General features: G+C 41.0%; 1 protein-coding gene across 1 annotated transcript in view; it reads right to left on the minus strand.

Annotated features, from left to right (window-relative positions):
- Window positions 1–335: 335 nt before the first annotated feature.
- The window catches only part of LOC148026200 (uncharacterized), a 119,246-nt gene continuing 97,248 nt past the window's right edge, over window positions 336–22,333 (minus strand). Inside the window, exons 4-10 of the mRNA XM_087693479.1 lie at window positions 14,744–14,831; window positions 14,510–14,658; window positions 14,302–14,392; window positions 1,613–1,675; window positions 1,459–1,528; window positions 1,050–1,204; window positions 336–953 (exon numbers count right to left, since the gene is read on the minus strand). Of these exons, the coding sequence (XP_087549605.1) occupies window positions 1,505–1,528; window positions 1,613–1,675; window positions 14,302–14,392; window positions 14,510–14,658; window positions 14,744–14,831 (415 nt within the window). The 3' untranslated portion in view covers window positions 336–953; window positions 1,050–1,204; window positions 1,459–1,504. The remainder of the gene's footprint in view (window positions 954–1,049; window positions 1,205–1,458; window positions 1,529–1,612; window positions 1,676–14,301; window positions 14,393–14,509; window positions 14,659–14,743; window positions 14,832–22,333) is intronic.

The following is a 22,333-nucleotide window of genomic DNA, read 5'->3' on the forward strand; positions in this document are numbered from 1 at the left end:
CTAAGCAAGGCTTCGACGAATCCAGAGGCGGCTAAAAGTGTTACTATGTAAGGTAATGACCCTAAAGTACTCTAATGCTTAGGCTTTTTAAACTCTTCTATGATGGCCTCACCATTTCGATAAACTATCCATTTGCCCTCTTTTCTAGTTGCCTTCATCTTGGCTATTTCACCCATTCTTGCTAGGCTGTGTTGGTGTGAGCTCATCAATGTGTGTGTGTGTGTGTGTGTGTGTGTGTGTGTGTGTGTGTGTGTGTGTGTGTGACCGAGTGTGCACATGTAAAACTCAACAAAATCACAATTGATGTTGCTCAAATCATTACAAGAAAGGCCATAATGTTATGATAGCAGATTTCAATGAGAAAATTAGGGATGTACATGAGTAATTGGCACCACACGAGGGTTAGTTCAAGAACTAACCACCATAGAGCATTTTGAGGATCTTAAGAAGCTTTATTCCAAAAGTTCAAGAATAGAGGGTCCTTTTCAAAGTTTGCAAAATGGTACTCAAGATGTGAAGTCCAACCAATGTGCCTGTGCACTTTCCAATGCCTTAGATTCTATTCCTCTAAAGCAATTATGTATGATAACTGGATTATCAAGAATACACTCCTTGTAATCAAATTCCCGTTTCAATTGAAGCAACAATACCCCAAAAACACATTTCAAAAATATTTTTGCCAAATTGAGAAATTATTCCGGAGCCATTGCAAGAATCTCTCATAAATTACATCATTTCTCAATACTAGGGTTCTTGCTTTTTTTAAACAAGAGCCTCTAGTAAAATTCCATATCACAATAAACGGTACACTCTTCCATCTGCAATCTGTTTCTCAATGGAGAAACTAGAGGTCAAAAGAAGCAGCATCAACTCAGCCCAGGCCTCTCTGGACACCTTTGAACACCACCCCTGTTTTGCCATCCATCAGCACCTTTGCAACACTTAACATATGCCTGAAATGTTACAGCCAGTAACATCATATCTATAAATTATGTTGTCTTTGTCAGTGAGAAAAACAAGGCAAGACCAAAGAGACCACTGTAACATACTTATCATTAAAGGCCAACTTTGTGTTGTTCCAATTCGCATCTGTCAGGCTAGTTGCATATGATGGTGAGATTTCATCGACTTAAAAATTTATGTGAAACAGTGGATGGGTAGTTCAAATTGCAACTCTCGAGCCTTACAGGTCTGCTTCCATGATCTGACAAAACCTTGTTTGTAAGTGTTGGAAGAATTTAAAAGAGCATTGAGCCACAATCTTGTTAAGAGGCAAAAGGCACCAGCGTTGTAAATGTTGATCATACATACATTGGAAGGGTCCATGACAGTAAAAGTGTACAGGAAATTCTTAGCGAAGCAAGCAAATTACATTATTCAGGTTACTGAGCAAACCAAGAAAAAGGAAAAGTTCTACAGTATCTACAAGCTGCTAGAGACATGGCAACAGAAAATTACCGTTGTCAACCTTACATAGCTTTTACTGAGGTGCATCCTCCAGTGTTCACGAAATGTGTTTGTTCGAGACCTGTGTATTTGCTCTAGATATATTAGATAGTCCTAGTGATAAATGCATTTGTGAACACTACAGTACAAAATGACCAAAAACCACCTCAGAGGCTTGATCATCTGGTTTCGTATGAATCCGCCTGAAGATTTCTTCATTTGGAAGCTCCTACAACACAGACCAAAAAACTGCTTATAAATGTGATCTAGTTTATGGATCAACCTTAGCATAACTCAGTCTCATACATTGGAATACGGGTGGAGACAGAATATGCTAAATTTTATTACAAAAAAGAGAATATGATAAATTTTGCTTGTGCAGCTAAAATGGAATGCAGTTCAGCTAATTTATTCAATATGTGCATCTAGCTGAGGACATGATGAGCCCTTCCCTGACCTTTAGCATAACTCAGTCTCATACATTGGAGTAGGGGTGGAGAGAGTATACTAAAATTTTCCCATGCAGCTAAAATAAAATACAGTTCAGCTTATCTATTCAATATGTGCAAAATAGTTGAGGACATAATGAGTGCCGCCCCCCCCCCGCCCCCGAGAGAGTGAATTAACCATTATCTTTGCCCCAAGTGTGAAAAACGTCAAAATCATAGTTTTGCAATGTCGCCACCCATCTCCTTTGCTTAGGGGTTAAAGTAGATTGAGCCAAGAAGTACTAGAGGACTCAATGGTCACTCTTTACTTGAAAGTGGCTTCCATACAAATAGTGGTGCCATTTCTTAATAGCATGGAGGATGGCCAACATCTCCCGGTCATATACATTCATTTGCATCTCCTTGTCATCAAGCTTGCGGCTCTCAAAAGCAATCATACCATGCTCTTGTTGAGAAACCCTTCACCCTTCACCCGCAATTTGCATTTTTGTATTTCTGCGTTTTGTGTTTAGGGTTTGCAGCCCCAAAAAGGGGCACCATCCTAGACTGACTATGCCTATTTATAGGCCACTCTCTCATTCATTCACTATGGCTGATTCATTCAGTCCGTCATCTCTTCTCTCCAGCCTCTCCACTACCCTCACACCCCTTCAGGAGGACATTGCGGTTCGTGGTTCGTGGCTATCTTCACCATCTTCCTTGTGCTACAGCACCCTTGTTTCTTTGTATCACAATCACTCCATGATTCGGAACTTCATCATTCCATTCATCAGAGTTTCTTCTCTCTTCTCTTCTCTTCTCCATGTTTGCCGAGTTCACTCTGTGTTCCTCCCCACAAACCCTACTGTCTCGCTCGTACATCATCTTTTGACAGCTCTTGTAGCAAGACTGCACTAATACCCCTGCCACTCACATCACATTGAATGGTAAACATCTTGGAGAAATCAAGGCATACGAGGATGGGAGCTGAGGTAAGCATTTCCTTCAACCGTTTGAAGCTATGATCAATAGTGGCATCCCACCAAACTTCCCAAAAATCTTCGCAAGTTGTGCAGTCACTACCTTCACACCTCCTTTGCCAGAGATCTCCCCTTTCACCCATCTTTGATTCCCCCTGTCACCTAACATGTGTCCCTTGCTGTCACCTGCAGCTCCACCAGCCGGTCCACCTGCACCTGCTGCACCCCCTATCACCAAAGGCCAACCTGTTGTGCCTGCAGCTCCACCTGCACGCATTCTGCAACTGTACCTCCACCCCTCCCTGCCTAGCCCTTTGACCACAGCCATTGATCCTCTTCCCGTTGCCCACCATTCCCTCCCAGCTTATTTTCCGCTTTCCTTTCTCTATAGCATTGTTTCCCCCCAGTTTTCTTGTCGGCTAGCAGCCTTCCACAGACAATCTGAGAATTAACATGCAATGGAAACCTCTAATTTGATGCTAGCATGACCCACATGTGCACACAATCATACACCTTGCATGTGGTCATATCCGAAGAGCAGCTTCAAACAAAAGAATTTGGTTTCTGTTATGGTTGAGTAGGGATTGCAAGTTCAATCATGTATAAATAGTTATATCTCTTGGAATCTACCAATTGGCAATGCCACTTTAACCACAATGTGATCTAATATATTTGTGTATTCATTGTGTCAATGAATATAGCAATGGTATTCCTATTCCATTATATCATTCGTTTTTCTCATTCAATAATGCGATATGATGAACTATTCTAATTTCTGACTCTCATCTTTAGGGTTTCTTTCCAACTCAAAGATGGGCCACTTATCCTTCCCTTTAGTGTTGGTAAGTTTACCTTTGCAAAAAGCATAGTTGTCAAGTACGAAAGGTATGATACGGTACGGTACGATAAAATACGATACTAACTAATACCTTAAGATTTTATAAGGTACGGTACGATATTAGTACCAAAAAAATAACTTGAATATTTTGGACTAAAGGTAATAGAATAGATATTTCAAGTCTAAACAGCAATGCTATTAGAGTACATCAGATGAGTACTTGAGGGTAACATGCCAAAACCTAATGCTACACGTGCTACTGCTACCTACAACTTATAACTACATAGATGGGAGTAGATACATCATACATGCATGATCACACAAATAAGAGAAGTGTGGGCTTAAGAGAGAGAAGGTTGAGAGAAATTGTTTGAATCTCAAATAACCTAATCTTGTGGGAGAATCATATTAATATAAGGAGCATTTAGCTCGTTCCAAAGTGCTTTTCGAATGGGAAAGATGTATCCATTAAGTTGGTACCTTATGGTACTAATACGTAAGATATGGTAACTAAAGTATGGTACAATATCAAACCTTTCATACGTGGTACTAGTGCAACTATGGTTGAGAGAGGAAGAGGGTAGAGAGAGAGAGAGAGAGAGAGAGAGAGAGAGAGAGAGAGAGAGGCTTGAGAGAAAAAGAGAGTGTGAGAAGCTTGAGAGAGAGAGAGAGGCTTGGGGAAGAAATAAGAAAGAAAGAAGAAAAAAAAAAGGAGAAAGAAAAAAGAAAGTTGTAGACTTGAAGAAGAGTGGCCAAAAAGAGCCTATTTTTCGTACTAAATCGTACAGATACGTACCATACCCGTACAGTATAGATTGTACCATATGGATCAGTCCGTACTACGTAGGGAGACAACCCTGGCAAAAAGCTATGATTCTCTTGATGTCGGATAGGGTCAAGTATTTGCAATGTGCTTCATATTCCACTTCACATTTGGTTTTTCTCATTTTTGGACAATTTTGGGGGAATACTCAAGATCTCAAATGCTTTATGATCAATATAGGGTAAGGGCTTCAATAATTTGTTAAACCTATACCTTAGTCTGCTCACCATACTAAAGTTCTTTGTTCATTAATGTGATCCTGTGTGCATTACAATAGCAATGAGGCACTATTAGTCGCCCTATGTGGTATTGTGTATTACATCTCATGATTTCTATTGTGGATTCCATTGCCAGTTCATCATCCACTCTTTTGAGTTCTTGTGCTCTTCTTCACTATTCATTGTGTTAGAGTTTATGATTTTGTGTTTTCTTGCTTCTGTTTATTGTCTAGCTAGAAACTTTGGTTTTAGTAATCTTGCCGCTATGTTTATGCAGACTACAGGTCTGCGATCTCTGCATTTTGCAACTCCTCCACTCGTCTACACACAGGGAAGCCTGTCCAAGTGCTGGGCAAAACCTTTTCTACAGCAGGCAATATGTTTTTCTGCTGTAGTACAATGATGTACCCTTGCAAGTTGCAGTTATGGGCTGACTGCTCCTGCTGCTGGTAAACCTTGCATTTTGTTGCTGATCTGCAATTTTTACACTTGCATTTTGCCTTCTTAGCTGAAGAGAGGATCTCACGTGTTGCTTATTGTGACCTGTCACTACATGCGATCCATTTTAGTGCCCATCTCTATGCTTTTTGATTGCTTGTCTGATTGAACTATGAGCTGATTGTTGAGCTCTTGTGTTGCTCGGGCTGATTGACCGCAAGTGCCCCAAGTATATATATTCTCTATTATTATCTTGCTTATCGCAGTTATTCTCTATGCTAGTTCTTTCTAATTGGCTTGAGATTCTCATCACTGCCTAACCTTATTCTTTTGAGGCTTCCTTTTCAAGCATGGAGACTACCTAGTACTTAGATATTGGTTCTTGGCTATAGTTCTTCACCTTCTACTTAGACTATCTTCCAATCTTCATGGATTCAAAATGAATATGGTGCTTTTATATGCTTCTCTGGAGGATGATGGTTTCCAAAGTGTTGCTTTGACTTTTCTTGGTGGCTGGTTTCGGGTGACTTTGGTGGCCACATCCCTACACTACATAGATGAGTTGGTGTCATGCTCCTCCAGTGTTGGTCACTCAAACCGATATAGAATGGTGATTGATGCAAGAGGGTCACCAAGTTCTTTGGTGGCATGGCTAGTTCTGTTCGGTTGATGGACATGTGACTGCTACATTGACCCTTGACCCCTCAGACTAACTCAGATGATGGTCCCCTTGTCAAGGAGGGAAGCCAACTTCTCATACGGCATGGCTAGGTTAGATCAGCAGCATTGGGTTTGCACGTGAGAGTTGCAGCATTCTCTGATCTCCTCTACAACGACACTTATTTTCCTATGGTGCATGCTTTGGCAAGGAGTGAGGATGTCCATGTCCTTTAGTAGTAGAGTGATGGTCCTCTCATATCCTTGAGCCAAAGACGGATGATTGTGAAAGGGAGAGGTAGAGCATGTTGATGCACATCCATATGATACATCATGTGGCCAACATTGGGGAAGGTGACATGGGAGCTCATTGGTTGTCTCATTTCTTAGTATATTTAGACAACAAATGCAGTGAGGCTATAGAGCAATGGCACACCCCTACTTTATAGAGTGATTCAGAGCATACCAGCACGAGGCACGAGGCCTTCATACACACTTGGGATTTTGGCACCTTTTGACATTAAAGAATACCCTTTGACATTATAGACTCTCAAACTAGTTAATCTATTAGCCTTGTACTAGACATCTCCCTTGAGCAAATAGTCTGGGAGTTGTTGACCCATCTGGTTCTTTTTCTTTCATGCGTTGGGATTTTGAACTAGTGACTACTACCACCAAGATGTTGTTTCAAAAAGGAAAAAACTGATGTGGCGCGGCTTGTCCTAATCTCTATATAATACACAGTTTTCCTGGGATTATGCTCCTATTGCAGAAGATATTTGAGACTTTTGCTTACGTTCAAGCTTCAAAGCGTCATTAAGGACCCTAGAAGAATTGGCAAAGAATTGAGAGCTTCATAGGATGGGATATGCTGCAAGTTACTATTTTGAGTGAAAAAAAAGCAATTGTGTTGTTAATTATCCTTGGAAGATGCAATACAAGAGCATCATGCCATTTTCTACAGCCAAACTCTATCCATTCATGAGCAAGAGAATCTAAAATGCTATCAAGCATGTCTATCGAATATTGAGAAGAGAACTGAACTACAAATCAAATTGATAGCCTTGTATGCCTTGGGTATTCAGTTGTTAAACTGGCCTGAGAGGATGCCTATATGTATCAGTTTACATATGACGAAGGGAGTTAGGTTCTTTACTTCTTTCTCTTAGCCTTCCTACTTGGAAAAACTCGATAAAATGTTGTATGAATGGTAGCAAGTTATCTAATCTCCTTTCACATGTTCAAAGTAAGTCCTACCCCTACTGAGGAGGCAATCAGCAGCTGCTTAACAGGATCAGTGGACAAATTCTGAAATCTAAGCATAATCAAACACTATAAGCAAGCATTTGGATAACTCTCTTGGACCAAAAATTCGTTTTTCAAATTTCCTAAGAGCTTTATCAGAACTGACTGAGAAGAAGCAGCCCCTTCAAGAGTACATAGTGAGGAGGACTTATGTATAGTTCAAAAGAAAACATTTCCCAGACCCTGGGCTATCTTATTCCTTCCTTGGCCATCTTAACCCAACAGGTCTCAGGAAGGAGTACTTAAAAAGAATATTTCCCTTTTGGCCTAGTAGTCCTCACAAGGGTACAGTAGAAGCCTGTCCATTCATTCTACTCATAATTGTCGTTTTTTATAGTAACGCTCCTGAATCACTAATAGCACCACAGCTATACAAGATTATGAAGTTCGGGCTGCTTCATTGCCAACAAGAGTGAAGTATACAATAGTTGTAGCCAAGGCATGGATTGAGATCCTTAGATGTGAGCTTGCTGTAGGTAACATAAGTGTCATCTGCTCCCAATGGCCAATGAAGGTGAAGGAAATTGTGGACTTAAACACTGCCAAATCGACCAATGGTCTCATGTGATTGATATCTAAGGTATTTGTGGACCTGCATAGTGAAGAACATTATATGCACAATCAGGTTTTGCTTTGATCCCAAACCAGGCCATTTGGCTAGGCTGTTATATGTAGTCAGGTTGTGGACTGCTCCCAAATCCAAAAGGGCTCTTTCAGCTGCTGTGACGACTGTCGACTGATGTGGAGGTCATGGGGAAATGTCATCCAGTTTGCCTGTTACAAAAGCCAGGTTATGGAAAGGTCCCAAATCCAATAGGGATCTTCTATCTACCATAATGGCTGATCTGAAAAGATCAAACTAGACCTCCTCCAGCCTGCTTGCCATGATGACTGATCTGAAGATATCTAGCCATGCCTCCTTCAGCCTGCTTGTCCTGTGGGAGTACAGACAATCTAACAGACAAGCAAGAACCTGAAGAGTGCATGCAATGTTTGAAGTCCTTTGAGAAGGATCCTCCCATTTGTCAGAAGGATCTCTGTTCGCTATTTGATCTCAAGAAGTCCAATTGTAGCTTTGTGGTGAAAGAGTACATGTCGTGCACATTTTAATGGAAAGTCGCATGCAGCAATTTATAAAGTTTGTGTCTCGATCCAGTGGCATTAATCTGATCCCACATGACTGTCAAGATTGTGGGAGAGAAGGAAGGAGTCTCACTTGTAGCTTTCTTGCTTGCACAATGGGGGAATACACACACAGGTGGAGGCTGAAAACAGTTTTCCTCTTCTTAGTTGTGTAAGCCAAAAAAAACTCTCATACAAAGAAATAGAAGAACCCTATACATGGGTCTCAAACCAAACTCAACTAACTAAGGTGGCATACTAACTGAGCCACGAACTAGAGTAGATAAGGATAGCTGTCATCTAGCTATTATTCATGAGCGGTGTACCAACCGCATCTGCAACTCACAAGTCGGTGACATAAATGCACAACGGTCACCCTGACATATCACGAGTGAAGCTCGATATCTCAACACTCCCCCTCGAGCTCAATCCCAATTCCTGCACACCAAGCAGGTCTCTGAACTTGCGCAGCTTCTCTGCGCCCAATGCCTTCGTGAATATGTCAGCTACCTGATCCTCTGTGCTGACATAAACTAGATCAATAAGACCTAGTAAAACCCTCTCCCGCACATAGTAATAATGCACCTCAATGTGCTTTGTTCTAGCATGATATACTGGGTTATTTGCCAAGTGTATACTACTCATGTTGTCACAATAAATGACAACTGGCCCATCTGTAGGATGATGCATATCATAAAGTAGCTTATGCAACCAAGCTACCTCACATGCAGCCATTGCTTCACCCCTGTACTCAGCCTCTGTACTCGACAAGGCAACTGTAGGCTGTTTCTTGCTGCTCCAAGTGGCTGCAGCACTTTCAAAAGAGAACACATATCCACTGGTAGATCGTCTATCAGAAATACTACCAGCCCAATCAGCATCAGTGTATCCATGCAACTGTATCTAAATCCTAGTCTCATAAAATAGTCCATACTGCAATGTGGACTTCACATACCTGAGTATGCGTCTAGCCGCATCCAAATGCAGTTCCTTGGAGCCTGCATAAACTGACTTACCAATCCAACAGCATAGCTCAAATCTAGCCTGGTAATAGTCATATAAATCAAACTTCCTACTATGCGTCTGTACATAGTAGGGTCTTCCAGAAGCTCATCTGCATCTGCGCTCAACTTCACATTCTGCTCCAAAGGAACTGAAATAGGCTTACAGCCTGTCATCCATATTTGGACAACATGTCCAATCCATACTGCCTCTGCAAGAGCCATATCCCACTTGGTGATCTTATCACCTCAATGCCCAAGAAATAACGCAGCTCTCCCAAATCCTTCATCTCAAACTTCTGCTTCAATAGCATTTTCACATGAAGGATATCTTCATCACTATCACCTGTGATAATCAAATCATCAACATAAATGACAAGCAACATAATACCTTTCTCTGTTTTTCTCACATAAAGTGAGAAATCTGCCTTGCAAATCTGAAAGCCAATAGCGACAAGATACTGTCCTATCTTGTCAGACCATGCTCTAGGTGCTTGTTTCAAGCCATACAAGGCTTTCTTCAACCTGCAAACAAACTCAGGATGAACAGTATGCACATAACCTGGTGGTTGCTCTATATAGACCTCTTCTTTCAAATCACCATACAAGAAGGCATTCTTTACATCCACCTGATGTAAAGACCATCCCTTTGATGCAGCCATAGCAATGACTACTCTTACGGTTGCCATCCTTGCAACCGGACTGAATGTTTCTTTATAATCAATGCCATATGTTTGTGCATACCCCTTGACTACTAATCTTGCCTTGTATCTGTTCACAGAACCATCTGCATTATGCTTCACCTTATAAGCCCACTTACAACCAATTGCATTCTTATCTTTAGGCAAAAGTACCAATTCCCATGTAGCATTTGCTTCCAAAGCATCCATTTCTTCATCCATGGCTTTCTTCCATTTTTCTTTTCCCATGGCTTGCTCAAAAGAAGTGGATTCTGGTTCCTGTATCACTTTGATATATAGGCATAGTGAATGGCTGTAAATCCATCATATTTCAGCCTATCCACAAGATACCTAGCTCTGGTAGACCTGCGCAAAGTAGGCTCACTTTCAGATGCTCTCAAAACATCCCTGGTCTTCCTTATTCCTGGTGTAACAACAGATGGAATACCCAACTCATCATCAATGCTCTGTTCTGAGCCACTGGATTCACCATCCACATAAGAGTGACCTGCATTCACATCAAACATGGGCTGATCTACCTTCTCTTTTCCTTTTCGTGATACTTGCATACCACTATCTGCATTGCTTTGAGAAGATTCTCCTAATCTCAATCTGCTTGTCCATGGCGAAGAATATGAACCACTGCTAGAGGACACTCCAGGTCCACTAATATCTTGTGACTGCTGCTGTGAATTCTGTGCAGCATTACCATTTTGTGCATCTACATTATCAATCACATTTACTGGTTTATACCAACTACTCATCTCATCAAAAACATCTCTGCTCACTGTAAACTTACGAGTAGAAGGGTTATAGCATCTATACCCTTTCTGTTGCAGAGAGTAACCAATGAAGATGCACTTCTCAGCTTTTGGATCCAACTTGGATCTCAACTTATCTGGCACATGAACATAGGCAATGCAACCGAAAATTTTCAAATGAGAAATATCTGGTTTCCTACCAGTATACCTCTCCTCTCGAGTCATCCCATGTATTGCTGCAGTAGGAGTCCTGTTCATTATGTAGACTGCTGTAGCAACTGCTTCAACCCAGTAAAAATCTGGCAGGTCTTTTTCATTGAGCATGGCACGAGATACCTCTCCAATATGCCTGTTTTTTCTTTCTGCAATTCCATTTTGCTGTGGGGTATGACTACATGAATATTGCTGCTTTATGCCATGCTCCTGCAAGAACTTTGCAAACTCATTTGAGAGGTACTCTCCCCCTCCATCTGACCTTAGGCATTTTATTTGCAGACCTGTTTCTTTTTCAACCATAGCTTTAAGAGTCTTGAAATGCCCAAACACTTCACTTTTCTTTTTCATAAAATACACCCAAAACTTTTCTGCTATAGTCATCAATAAAAGTGACAAAATAATGACAGCCTCCAATAGATGCAGCTTTAGTAGTCCACACATCAGAGTGGATTAATTCCAATGGCTTCTTACTCTCTTGAACATGTCTAGGAAATGGTTTCCTTGCCTGTTTTCCAAATTGACAGACTTCACATACCTTATGCATTTCTGCAACCTTGAATTTAGGTAATTCTGCAACAATATTTTGGGCCTGCATTGATTTAAGTCGCTATACATTAACATGACCAATGCGTTTATGCCAGATATCAATATGTGCAACTACACCGGTCCCATGTGCAAACATTGATGCACTCAATTCAGGCATGTCTGCATCCAACGTAAACATTCTGCCCTTCTTCTTTCCTTTTGCTATCAAGCGACCTTTATTTTTCATATCCTCAACAAAGCATCCATGAGGATTAAATCTGACCTGCAAGCCCTGCTCAACCATTTGACTAACAGAAACTAGATTCTTGGTAATATTCGGGACATGAAATACATCTGACAGGTATTTCTTTTTCCCATTCTGCATAGACAAAGGAATTTTTCCAATCTGCACAATAGGATGTGCAGTATCATCACCGGTCTCCACAAATCCTGGTTTTTTCATTTTCCTTGCATCCTGCATCCATTCTGCATGACCTGTTATGTGGTTTGATGCGCCTGAGTCAACATACCACACTTCGTTGCTTTCTTCTGCACTTGTCACAGAATTGTTCATGTGTTGCACCATAAACAAATGCTCATTTCTGTCATCACCCTGTCTACTAGAAGATGCATAATTCCCTTGTTGCAATTTTCCATTCATGATGTCATTCTGCTTTTTATAGCAGTCTTTAGCCATATTACCCATTTTACCACAGTAGTAGCATTCAACATTGCTGTTTGCATTTTGGCCTCTTTGCCATCCACCACGACCTCTTTGGCTCCCCCTGCCTCTAGAGTTACCACGTCCTCCTCCATAGGACTGGTTTTCTTGAGTTTGTTGCATATTCTGATTTCTACCACGGCCTCCAGATCGGCCTCCTCTACCTCTGCCTCTATCTCTTCTAGCATTTGAGTAGAAGACAGTTTCTTTTGAAGTTCCTCCTGAAGAAGATGCACCACCATTTCTCTGCTCCTCAGAAATTAGAAGAGCAATCAACTCCTCAAAATCAGAAAATCTTTCACGGATGGAAATGGATGTTCGGAACTGTGCATAATCCTTTCCTAGACTATTCAAGGTCACAGAAACTAAATCATCATCTTCCACTAGCGACCCAATGGAAGCAAGTGCATCTGCAATCTTCTTCACCTTCATGTGGTAGTCATTGATGCTCATACTTTCTCTTTGCACATTGTGCAACTCTTGCTTAAGCTGCATTTTCCTAGCTTGCGTATTTGTGCTATACATTTTTGACAAAGTATCCCATGCCTCCTTTGGCGTACTTGCATCCTGAATATGCACAATCATAGAGTCTGAAATACTGATAGATAGCTAGTACATAACTTTTCTGGCTCTCTCATGCCATCCTTTAAATGCCTGCATTTGCTGTTGATTGGAAACATCAGGAAGAACTGGTTCTTCTTCATTTCCTGCAACAAATTTCCAATATCATTTTCCCATAAGAAAATTCGTCATTCTAAACTTCCATGCTTGGAAGTTGTTTTTGTCAAGCTTTTCAGTGACAATCTGTGAAAGAGAATCAGACGTCATTACAGAACACTGCAAAAAATTCTATCACTGTAAAAAACACAGCTTCAGCCTCACAAGGGCAAATCTGCAAAACTGACGAAAGTGGTATTTGACCACACAGTCACTTCCTAGTGACGATTTTGCATCAACAGGCAACAAGGATGATTCTGTAACTCCCAATGTCTCTGCGCACAGGCATACGATACAATTTCTACAGTAACTTTTCACCGACCTGTAGAACAGTGGTCGCACAGCATAAAACAGGGCCTTTTCCTGAGTGCGTGCAGAAAACTTCCGCCTCCAAAACAGGCCCCGAAATGGCCTCAAATCAAAAAAACAGAGCAACCAAGGACTAAATCCCTCTCCCGCAGCATATACTTCCCTCTTGCTACACCGCGAAGGGCGTCTCAATCTGAGACAATGCACTCTTGCACTTTCCGGCTGTGCTACCTGCAGAGACTTGCTCCCAAAACAGAAAAATGAAAGCAACACTGTTCCTCTTACCAGAACACCGCGAACTTGGTTTGCTTTCTTGAGCTCCTTACCACGAACAAGGCTCTGATACCATGTCAAGATTGTGGGAGAGAAGGAAGGAGTCTCACTTGTAGCTTTCTTGCTTGCACAATGGGGGAATACACACACAGGTGGAGGCTGAAAACAGTTTTCCTTTTCTTAGTTGTGTAAGCCAAAAAGAACTCTCATACAAAGAAATAGCTCAAACCAAACTCAACTAACTACGGTGGCATACTAACTGAGCCACGAACTAGAGTAGATAAGGATAGCTGTCATCTAGCTATTATTCATGAGCGGTGTACCAACCGCATCTGCAACTAACAAGTCGGTGACATAAATGCACAACGGTCACCCTGTCATATCACGAGTGGAGCTCGATATCTCAACAATGACTTCAGTCCCATTGTCTCTACTGGCTACTTTGATACATGACCCTGTATGCTCCCTGACATGTATCACCATATACAAAAAAAAAAGGAAAAGAAGAACGCAAACTCCACCTTGTTCTGCTATTGGTCTTACGTGCTACTTTCCTATTCAATCAATCACAAAGGCACTTGTTATTCCTATTCCAAAATTAAAGAGTTCTCTCAACCATTTAAGAGTAAAAACGATCTTGACTTTAAAGACTTTTGCACATAAAACAGTTCTGCAGATGTTGATAGTGTCACTGTCAGTATATGACTAATAATAGAACATGTTACTGCTTAAAAGAACATCCCATGTCTTCAGCCTCTTTACATTGTCTGCTGTTCAGTCTGATTGGTAATTAGCTGGAGCAGTAAGTGCTTGAAGCCATCAAAGATACACATAGGTACTTACTTGAGGCACAGCACAATCTGCACGTAACGGATCCCATGCCATAACACAAAAGCATTCCCAATTATCTGATTGCCTGACATCAAGTGGAGCCCTGAATTCAAACATCAAATGAGTATTCTATGAAAGCTACTAATATATACGACTGCAAACTACACTTTCGACTATAACACAGCACTTAAACATGCGTCGGAAACATGTCTATTACTACCTTCTCCACTTTCCACACTTGACCTCACTATGCTTCTTGCCATCTGAATCTTTATATGCTGCCTTAACGATGCTTTGACATTTCAGCCAATTCTCAACAGTCCCATCTGGTAGCATGTTTGCAGGTAACCAGTTCAAGGATTGCACCCTCTACACAATAAGATAAAGCAAATAGCTCTTGAGTTTTACAACTAATTAGCAGAAAATACAAGCAACCAAATGTGAGACAAATCACCTCACTGAAACAGTTTAATATACGTTCCTTTTCCATATCTTTCTCCTGTTGAGAAAGGGGCACTTCTAAACCTGGACGATCTGCAAAACTAGTTTTATACCAACAACAGGAGTTAAAAGTGGGGGCCAGTCAGGCAAGGAACTAGTTGCAATTCATATGAACAACTTGACATCTACTTTTTTCTCTTGAAAAGACAATCCTATTAAAAACACCTCATCAACAAAAGAATCCTGCATAAAAAATGTAACGAGATATCTTCCAAAGCTAGAAGCAACTTAGGCACGGGAGCTGTTAAAAGTATTAAAAACCTGGTCTAGCATCCAATGATGCCAAACCTTTTACCTTCTCTGCTTTCAGTCACCTTTTAATTTCTCCCAGTCACCTCTAAGTGATAAATAGTCTCTGTCCAAATACGATTAAGTTCTTGAAGGCCAGGATAAGCTCCTCGATGGCCTCAATGCACTTGGTGTCCCAATGTATGAGGCAATGGTGCTAGAAATAAACTCCCTATCTAGGGCAAAGTCCTGGAGTTCACTCCATCTCAATATGAGGCAATGATGCTAGATATAAGCTCCCTATCTAGGGCAATGTCCAAATACGAGTAAGTTCTTGAAGGTCAGGATATACTGCTTGATGGCCTCAATGCACCTTGGTGTCCCAATGTATGAGGCAATGATGCTAGAAATAAGCTCCCTATCTAGGGCAATTACTACGCAATGGTGTTGGCAATGACCTTCCATTCATGGCATGTTAAGCTTAAAAAAAGTGATTTCAGTTTAAACCTTAATTAGCTTATTTTAAACAGCTTCAAAACTCAAAATGCTGCAAAGTTTATGTGTCCAATAAGCAAACACCCAAACTTTGGTTGGACCCACATCTATAAATAGAGACACTGCCTAGCCATTCAGTCAATCCTAATTTGCAGATTCTGACTCTCCATCAGTTGGTGCCATCTTCCACTACTGCACAAACCCCTTTATGGGGTGGATAACTCAGCTTGTGGTGCAGCCATCTGACCTCCATCTGTTGGCAACCTGTCCGCACCCTATTACAAGCTGTGTTTGCTGCAGGCGGCCTATCTCCAGCCAGTTCCTTACATCCAGCAGCTGTCACCAGCCCTTCAGGGCTGCATTTTCATTGTGCAGGTCTCGACTCTTCCCTGAGCTGATGTCACCATCCACAGCTGTCACCCAGCTTTTCCAGTGCAGCACAAGCCTGCATTAAGTGTTTGAAGCTGTCGCCCTCATCTCAAACATCACTCTCTTCCTGCTGCTATGAGTAGAGGTGCTGTGTTTTCACGGCAGCAGTCATTGGACCTGTCCCAATTCACATTTTCAGCATTGCACAGGCCGCCCTGCTGCCACTGCCTGTTTTCAGCCTGTCTGGACTTCATAAACTGCATTTACAGTAGCTGACTACCTTCTGCGGCTGCCTGCTGCAATTGGGGATCCGTTCCAAGTATGATACCCTCTTCAATTCCAATCCACACTAAGACACAAAGGTTCCAGGTCATTGTATTCACTTAGCATATTGTGTTTTCATCAGTCATTTTCATTATCTTTGAGTTACTCTTTACATTCAAGTTCTACTCTTCATCATCGTGTTTTGTCATACACTTTGTGTTAATCTTCTTTACTCAAGTATTTCTTTACATGGTATCAGAGCTAAGTACACCCCCTGAAGATACCTAAGCTTTGATTTGAAGGCTCGACATCAAAGAGAACAAAGAATGCATAAGGGAAGATGCCTTGACTCGTAAGTCTGGAGCCTTGACTCTCATCTATGCCATTCACATCTCTTCTCTCATTTACTTCCATGCCAAGTACACAATTTCATACTTCTCAATCTTTTGATTTCACTTCCTCTTTTTCGCAAACTTTTGGTGATCCTCATGAAGAAGAAACCATGCAGTCAAGATATTGGTTCATTAGTCCTCAAGAAGATAGATTTTTATTTATAAACTCTAAGAAAGGTGAAGAGTACAAAGATTAATTCCTCCACTTGTAAGTTTTGAAGGGGAGAGTGCGCAATGGAGTGAGAGATCAAAGTATGAGCTACAGAGCAAAGCTGAGAGTAAGAGGGAGTGAACGCAGAGATAGGTGTACCAGTTCCTGATGGCACACAAAGAATAAAAGAATGTATTTATATGTTAGGGTACAAGGTACAATAAGGGTGTGTTCACACCTGTAAGACTATTTACACGGAGACAAAGGGACTTTACACCCAACAACCTCCCACTTAAAGGCCCGAAGTGGTACCTTTAAGCTAGCCAATTCCCACTAAACAAATGCAAAGCTCATGCTGAGCCTTTGCAAGACACTTAGTGAGAACATCTGCAAGGTTATCTTGGGTTTTGACCTTAGTCAATGTGACAAGACCATCATCCAGGACCTGTAAAATAAAGTGATACCGAACATCTATGTGTTTGGTATGTGCATGGAACATGGCATTCTTAGCCAGACATACTGCACTCTGGCTATCACAACCAAGAACTAGAGTACCTAAAGAAAGACCAAAATCATTGATCAAACGACCAAGCCAAATAGCTTCCTTAGAAGCTTGTGTGGCTGAAATATACTCAGTCTCTGTAGTACTCAGTGCCACAATTTTCTGCAATCTTGAACACCAAGAGATAGCTCCACCAACCAAAGTAAAAACATACTCCCTGGTAGATTTTCTAGTGTCAAGATCTCCTACCATGTCTGAATCACAAAATCCCTGCAACTCTAATGTACCCTTTCCATAGCATATACACTTTTCTTGTGTACCTTTCAAGTATCTGAAGATACATTTCACTACTTCCCAATGTGGCTTGCCAAGGTTAGACATAAATCTGCTAACAACTCCCACTGCATGAGCAATGTCAGGGCAAGTTGCAACCATGGCATACATCAAAGATCCACAAGCTGATGCATAAGGTATATCCTTCATGGTACTAGCAGCTACATCATCCTTAGGGCAATCAGATTTGCTAAGCTTTGTATGTGGCGGTAAAGGCACACCAAGAGGCTTAGCATCAGCCATATTAAACCTATCCAATACTTTGCTGATGTACTTGTCCTGTGAGAGAAAAAACAAACATTGTCCTGTCTCTTTTAATGCGCATGCCCAAAATATGTTCAACTGCCCCCAAATCTTTCATGGAGAAGGCTGAACTCAGCTGCCTTTTAAGAGCATTCAAAGTACTCTTATGTTGTCCTGCAATCAGCATGTCATCCACATATAAAACCAGCAAAATAAGGCTTCCATCATCAACCTTTTAAGTGTATAAGCAGTGTCTGCATGACTGCATTTAAATCCATGGCTGAGAATAAAGGTATCGAATTTCTTGTACCATTGTATAGGGGCTTATTTCAGCCCATATAAACTGCATTTCAGCTTACAAACCAAATGCTCTTTTCCTAGAATAACAAATCCTTCTGGTTGCTTCATGTATAGTTCTTTATCCAAGTCACCATGAAGAAAAGTAATCTTCACATCCATCTGATCCAACTCTAAATCCAAGGATGCATTGAGAGCAAACAAAACACGGAGCGTAGTCATCTTCACCACTGGTGAAAAGACCTCTTGGAAGTCTATGCCTTCCTTCTATGTATAGCCCTTAGCAACCAGTTGTACCTTGTACTTGGGCTTCCCATCAATGCACTTCACTTTATAAACCCATTTATTAGGAATAGCTTTCCTATCCTTGGGCAAAGGTACAAGCTCCCATGTGTTATTTGCATATAGAGACTTCATCTCTTCTTGCATAGCAAGCTCCCACTTTCTCTTGTTTTCATATGACTGTGCCTCTTTAAATGTCAAAGGCTCACCCTCATCAATCAACAAAATGCAATCCAAAGATGGCTAAAACCTCTATGGCTGCCTTCTGACACCTGTAGACCTTCTTACCCAATGATGTGTATTATCAGGCAATGGGCCTACATCCTGAGGAATGTGCATACCATCACCAAGTGACTGATTTTCAGCATTTTCTTGCTGCTGTAATCTGTTTTCAGCATGTTCTTCTTACTGTCCTATTTCATATTGTGCATCTATTTGCTGTCCATGATCTTTTGGCTATAGCACAATAGGTTGCTTTTCATTTTCAGCATCAAAAGGGACAGAATTTTCAGTTAATGGCTGCTGAATGGCTGGCTGTTCATGCTGAAATTTGACCTCCTTTTTGTCAAGATCACCGTGTATAGCATTTTTCAACAACTTTGCCTCATTAAATACTACGTCTCGGCTGCGTACAATATTCCTGCCCTGAGGAAGCCAAACTCTATAGCCCATCTCTCCCTCATCTCCATATCCCATGAAGATGCCCTTGATGGATTTCATGTCTAGTTTGGTCCTCTATTCTACAGGTACATGCACAAAGGCATCACAACCAAAGACACGTAAATGGTCATATGAAGCAGGTTTGCCAAACCAAACCTCTTCAGGAATGCCATTTTCCAATGCAAGATTGGGAGAGCGATTACATACATGAACTACACTTTTAAGAGCCTCTCCCCAAAACTGCAGCAGGAGATTAGCTATGGACAACATGCATCTGACCCTCTCACAAAGTGTGCGATTAAATCTTCAGCCATGCCATTTGATGCAAGATTATAAGGGACTGTCAACTCCCTCTTAATGCCATGCATCTCACAGAACTTATTAAATTCATTTGAGACATACTCACCCCCATTATCTATTCTTATGGCTTTCAACTTAAGCCCTTTTTGTGTGGTAACAAAAGGATGAAACTTTTTAAAAGCATCCAACACTTCCTTTTTGCTTTAAAGTATATACACCCATGACTTTCTACTGAAATCATCAATGAAAGTAACAAAGTAGCGGACACCCCCATACGAATTAACAGGTATAGTGCACACATCAGAGTGTACTAAGTCAAGAGCATTAGGCTTCTTAATGACACCAGAGTAATAAGGAGACTTCACATGTTTTCCATATAAGCAATCATTACAAAATTCGAGACCAGAGCCTTTTACATCAAATCTCCCTAAAGAGGAGAGAACCTGAAGGCCTTTCTGGCTCATATGACCAAATCTTTTGTACCAAAGCTCCCTCTGTGAATGGACTTCAGCCACAGCCAAGAGCTTGCCAGGTAATGCTTTACAATGCAAGTAATAAAAAAGCCCCCATTTTACTGCCTTTAACAAGTAGCATAAAGCCCTTATGGACCTTCCAAGATCCACCACCAAAGGTAGTAAAATACCCTTTAGCATCAAGCTATCCAACTGATAGTAAACATTTCTTTATACCAGGTACAAATCTGACATCCTGCAAAATCAGCTCTTGGCCATTTTCAAGAGCCAAGTGAATGGTGCCAACACCCTCTATCTCACATGTATAGTTATTATCCAAGTAAACCTTGCCTAGGCAACCTGCAGTGTATTCAGAAAATGACTCCAAAGAGGGGGTAACATGAAAAGAGACATTGCTGTCCACTATGCATGATTGTGACAGCCCATCATGAGCTGAAAGTAAGGCATCAATTACCTCCTTTTTGGTGATGTGCATATCACCTGCTGCTACCATAATGTCTGCATCATTACATGAGGCTACAACGAGTATCTCTTCAGTGTCAGAAAGCTCTTCAATCACCACACTAGATGCAATTTTTGCCTTTGCAACTTCTTTTGAGGAAGAGTTGTCATCATCTTTCTTATCATCCTTCTTTTTCTTACCCTATTGTTTCTTTCTTTCTTGAAGTACCGGCAATCATGCTTTTTATGCCATTTATGCCCACACTGATAGCATGTAGCATCCTGTTGTTTGCCCTTGCTTTTGCTTCTGCTTTTCCCTTTACTGGCTGCATTACCCCTCTTTTCAGACTTGCCTCTCACATGGTAAGCTGAGCCACTGCTTTCACCACCAAACTTTCTTCTGATTTCTTCATTAAGAATTGAACCTCTTACACCATCAAAAGTCAAAGTAGGATTGTTGCTAAGTGACACAACCAAAGATTCCTAGCTGTCAAGTAAAGTCATCAATAAGAAAATAGCTTTCAATTTATCATCGAAAGCCACCAAACCAAAGTCCTGCAACTGACTCAAAACAAGCACTCAAATGCTCAAATGTTGGCTTAGACTCATCCAACTCCATGTTCACAAGTTTGCACATAAGATGCACTTGATTCACAGGAGTTGTATTTCCATAACTGTCCTTAAGCTTTTCCCATATAGCATAACCTATATCAAGACGCTTGATGTCTGTAAGTACATCATCAAACACTGCCATCTTAATGTATGCAATGGCCTTCTTATTAAGTCTAGCAGCCCAATCCACATCTATCATAGCTGCAGGCTTAGTCTTCAAGATAGCATTTTCACAGTCCTTGAGAAACAAAATGCCTTGCATCCTATCCTTCCACAAGTCAAAGCCAATGCCATCAAACCTCTTGATTTCAAAGAGGGATTTAGTGTCACTACTGCGAGAAGCATTTGCAGCCATTTTTCAGCAATAAACCAGAAATTCAATGCTGCAATTTATGACAGCAAAAAATGAGCTGAATATTCAGCTGATTTCAGCCCAATTTTTCAGCAAATAATAGCAAGATTCAGTCCAAGTACATGTACAGCAGTAGAATGAATTACTTTCAGCAGTATGACTGCAATTTCAGCATACATTAAATGCATACATCAATGCCAAGTAACTCCCACTTCAGCAATATCACCAAAAATACATCTGCACCAATCCCAGATCCGCAAATGATCACTAAGACTGCTGCAACATGATTAATCAGCAATACATCAACTCAACAGGAGCTATCCAACATGTGTACTGCATTCATATGTGCTCATATAATCTTCTGATACCCAAAACACCAAGAAATCTCTGCAATTTCTCCAAAAATCGCACAAGCAGGAGATAAAAATGCTCAAATCACTCTGCTCATAACCACAAGATTGCTTCAGCAATATTCCCAAAGTACATTTCACGCATTAACTTTGCCAAAATCCACATATTTCAGCAAAAGCCCCAAAACTTCACTAACCGATCTGCCCCGATTACATTAATACATGTTCTCGAAAGCATAACACTGGCAAAATTAGTAAAATTTTACAAAAGCCCCAAATTTCTCGGGTCCAATTGTGCACCAATGTTAGCCAATCGGACTCAGCTGAACAAAATTTCACCAATACAGCAAAAGGCCCAAATTTTATGGTCCAATGTTGAGAAATTTCACTCAAATGAGCAAAATTTCAGTAAATTTGGCGAAATCCCCAATTCAAATGCGCACAATGTTTCCAATTTCTAATGCAGATGCCTCAATTTTGCATGAGAAGCACTCAATCTAAAAAGCCCCAAATTTCTAGGCATAAATATGCACAAATCTGAATTTTGTGCTTATGCGCGCGAATCCCCATCAAGCCAAGGGGAAATTCAAGGAGAACTTTGGAGAAAAATGAATTTTTGTGACTTAAAAAAAAGGGAGTGATAAGGTCCATTGACTTGCCCATTAAACAACGTCAGCAGCTCCACATGCCAAACGTGCGAGCTGTCAATCGCATTCCTGGAACCCCGCTGGCCTATCGTGGCCTATCGCCCATCTATCGACTGGGCCTGTCACCTGTGACATATTGTCCAATCACCTGT

The sequence above is a fragment of the Lygodium microphyllum genome, chromosome 14 (assembly GCF_053477565.2).
Source record: "Lygodium microphyllum isolate KBCC chromosome 14, Lygodium_microphyllum_v1.1.10, whole genome shotgun sequence".
NCBI classification, from domain to species: domain Eukaryota; kingdom Viridiplantae; phylum Streptophyta; class Polypodiopsida; order Schizaeales; family Lygodiaceae; genus Lygodium; species Lygodium microphyllum.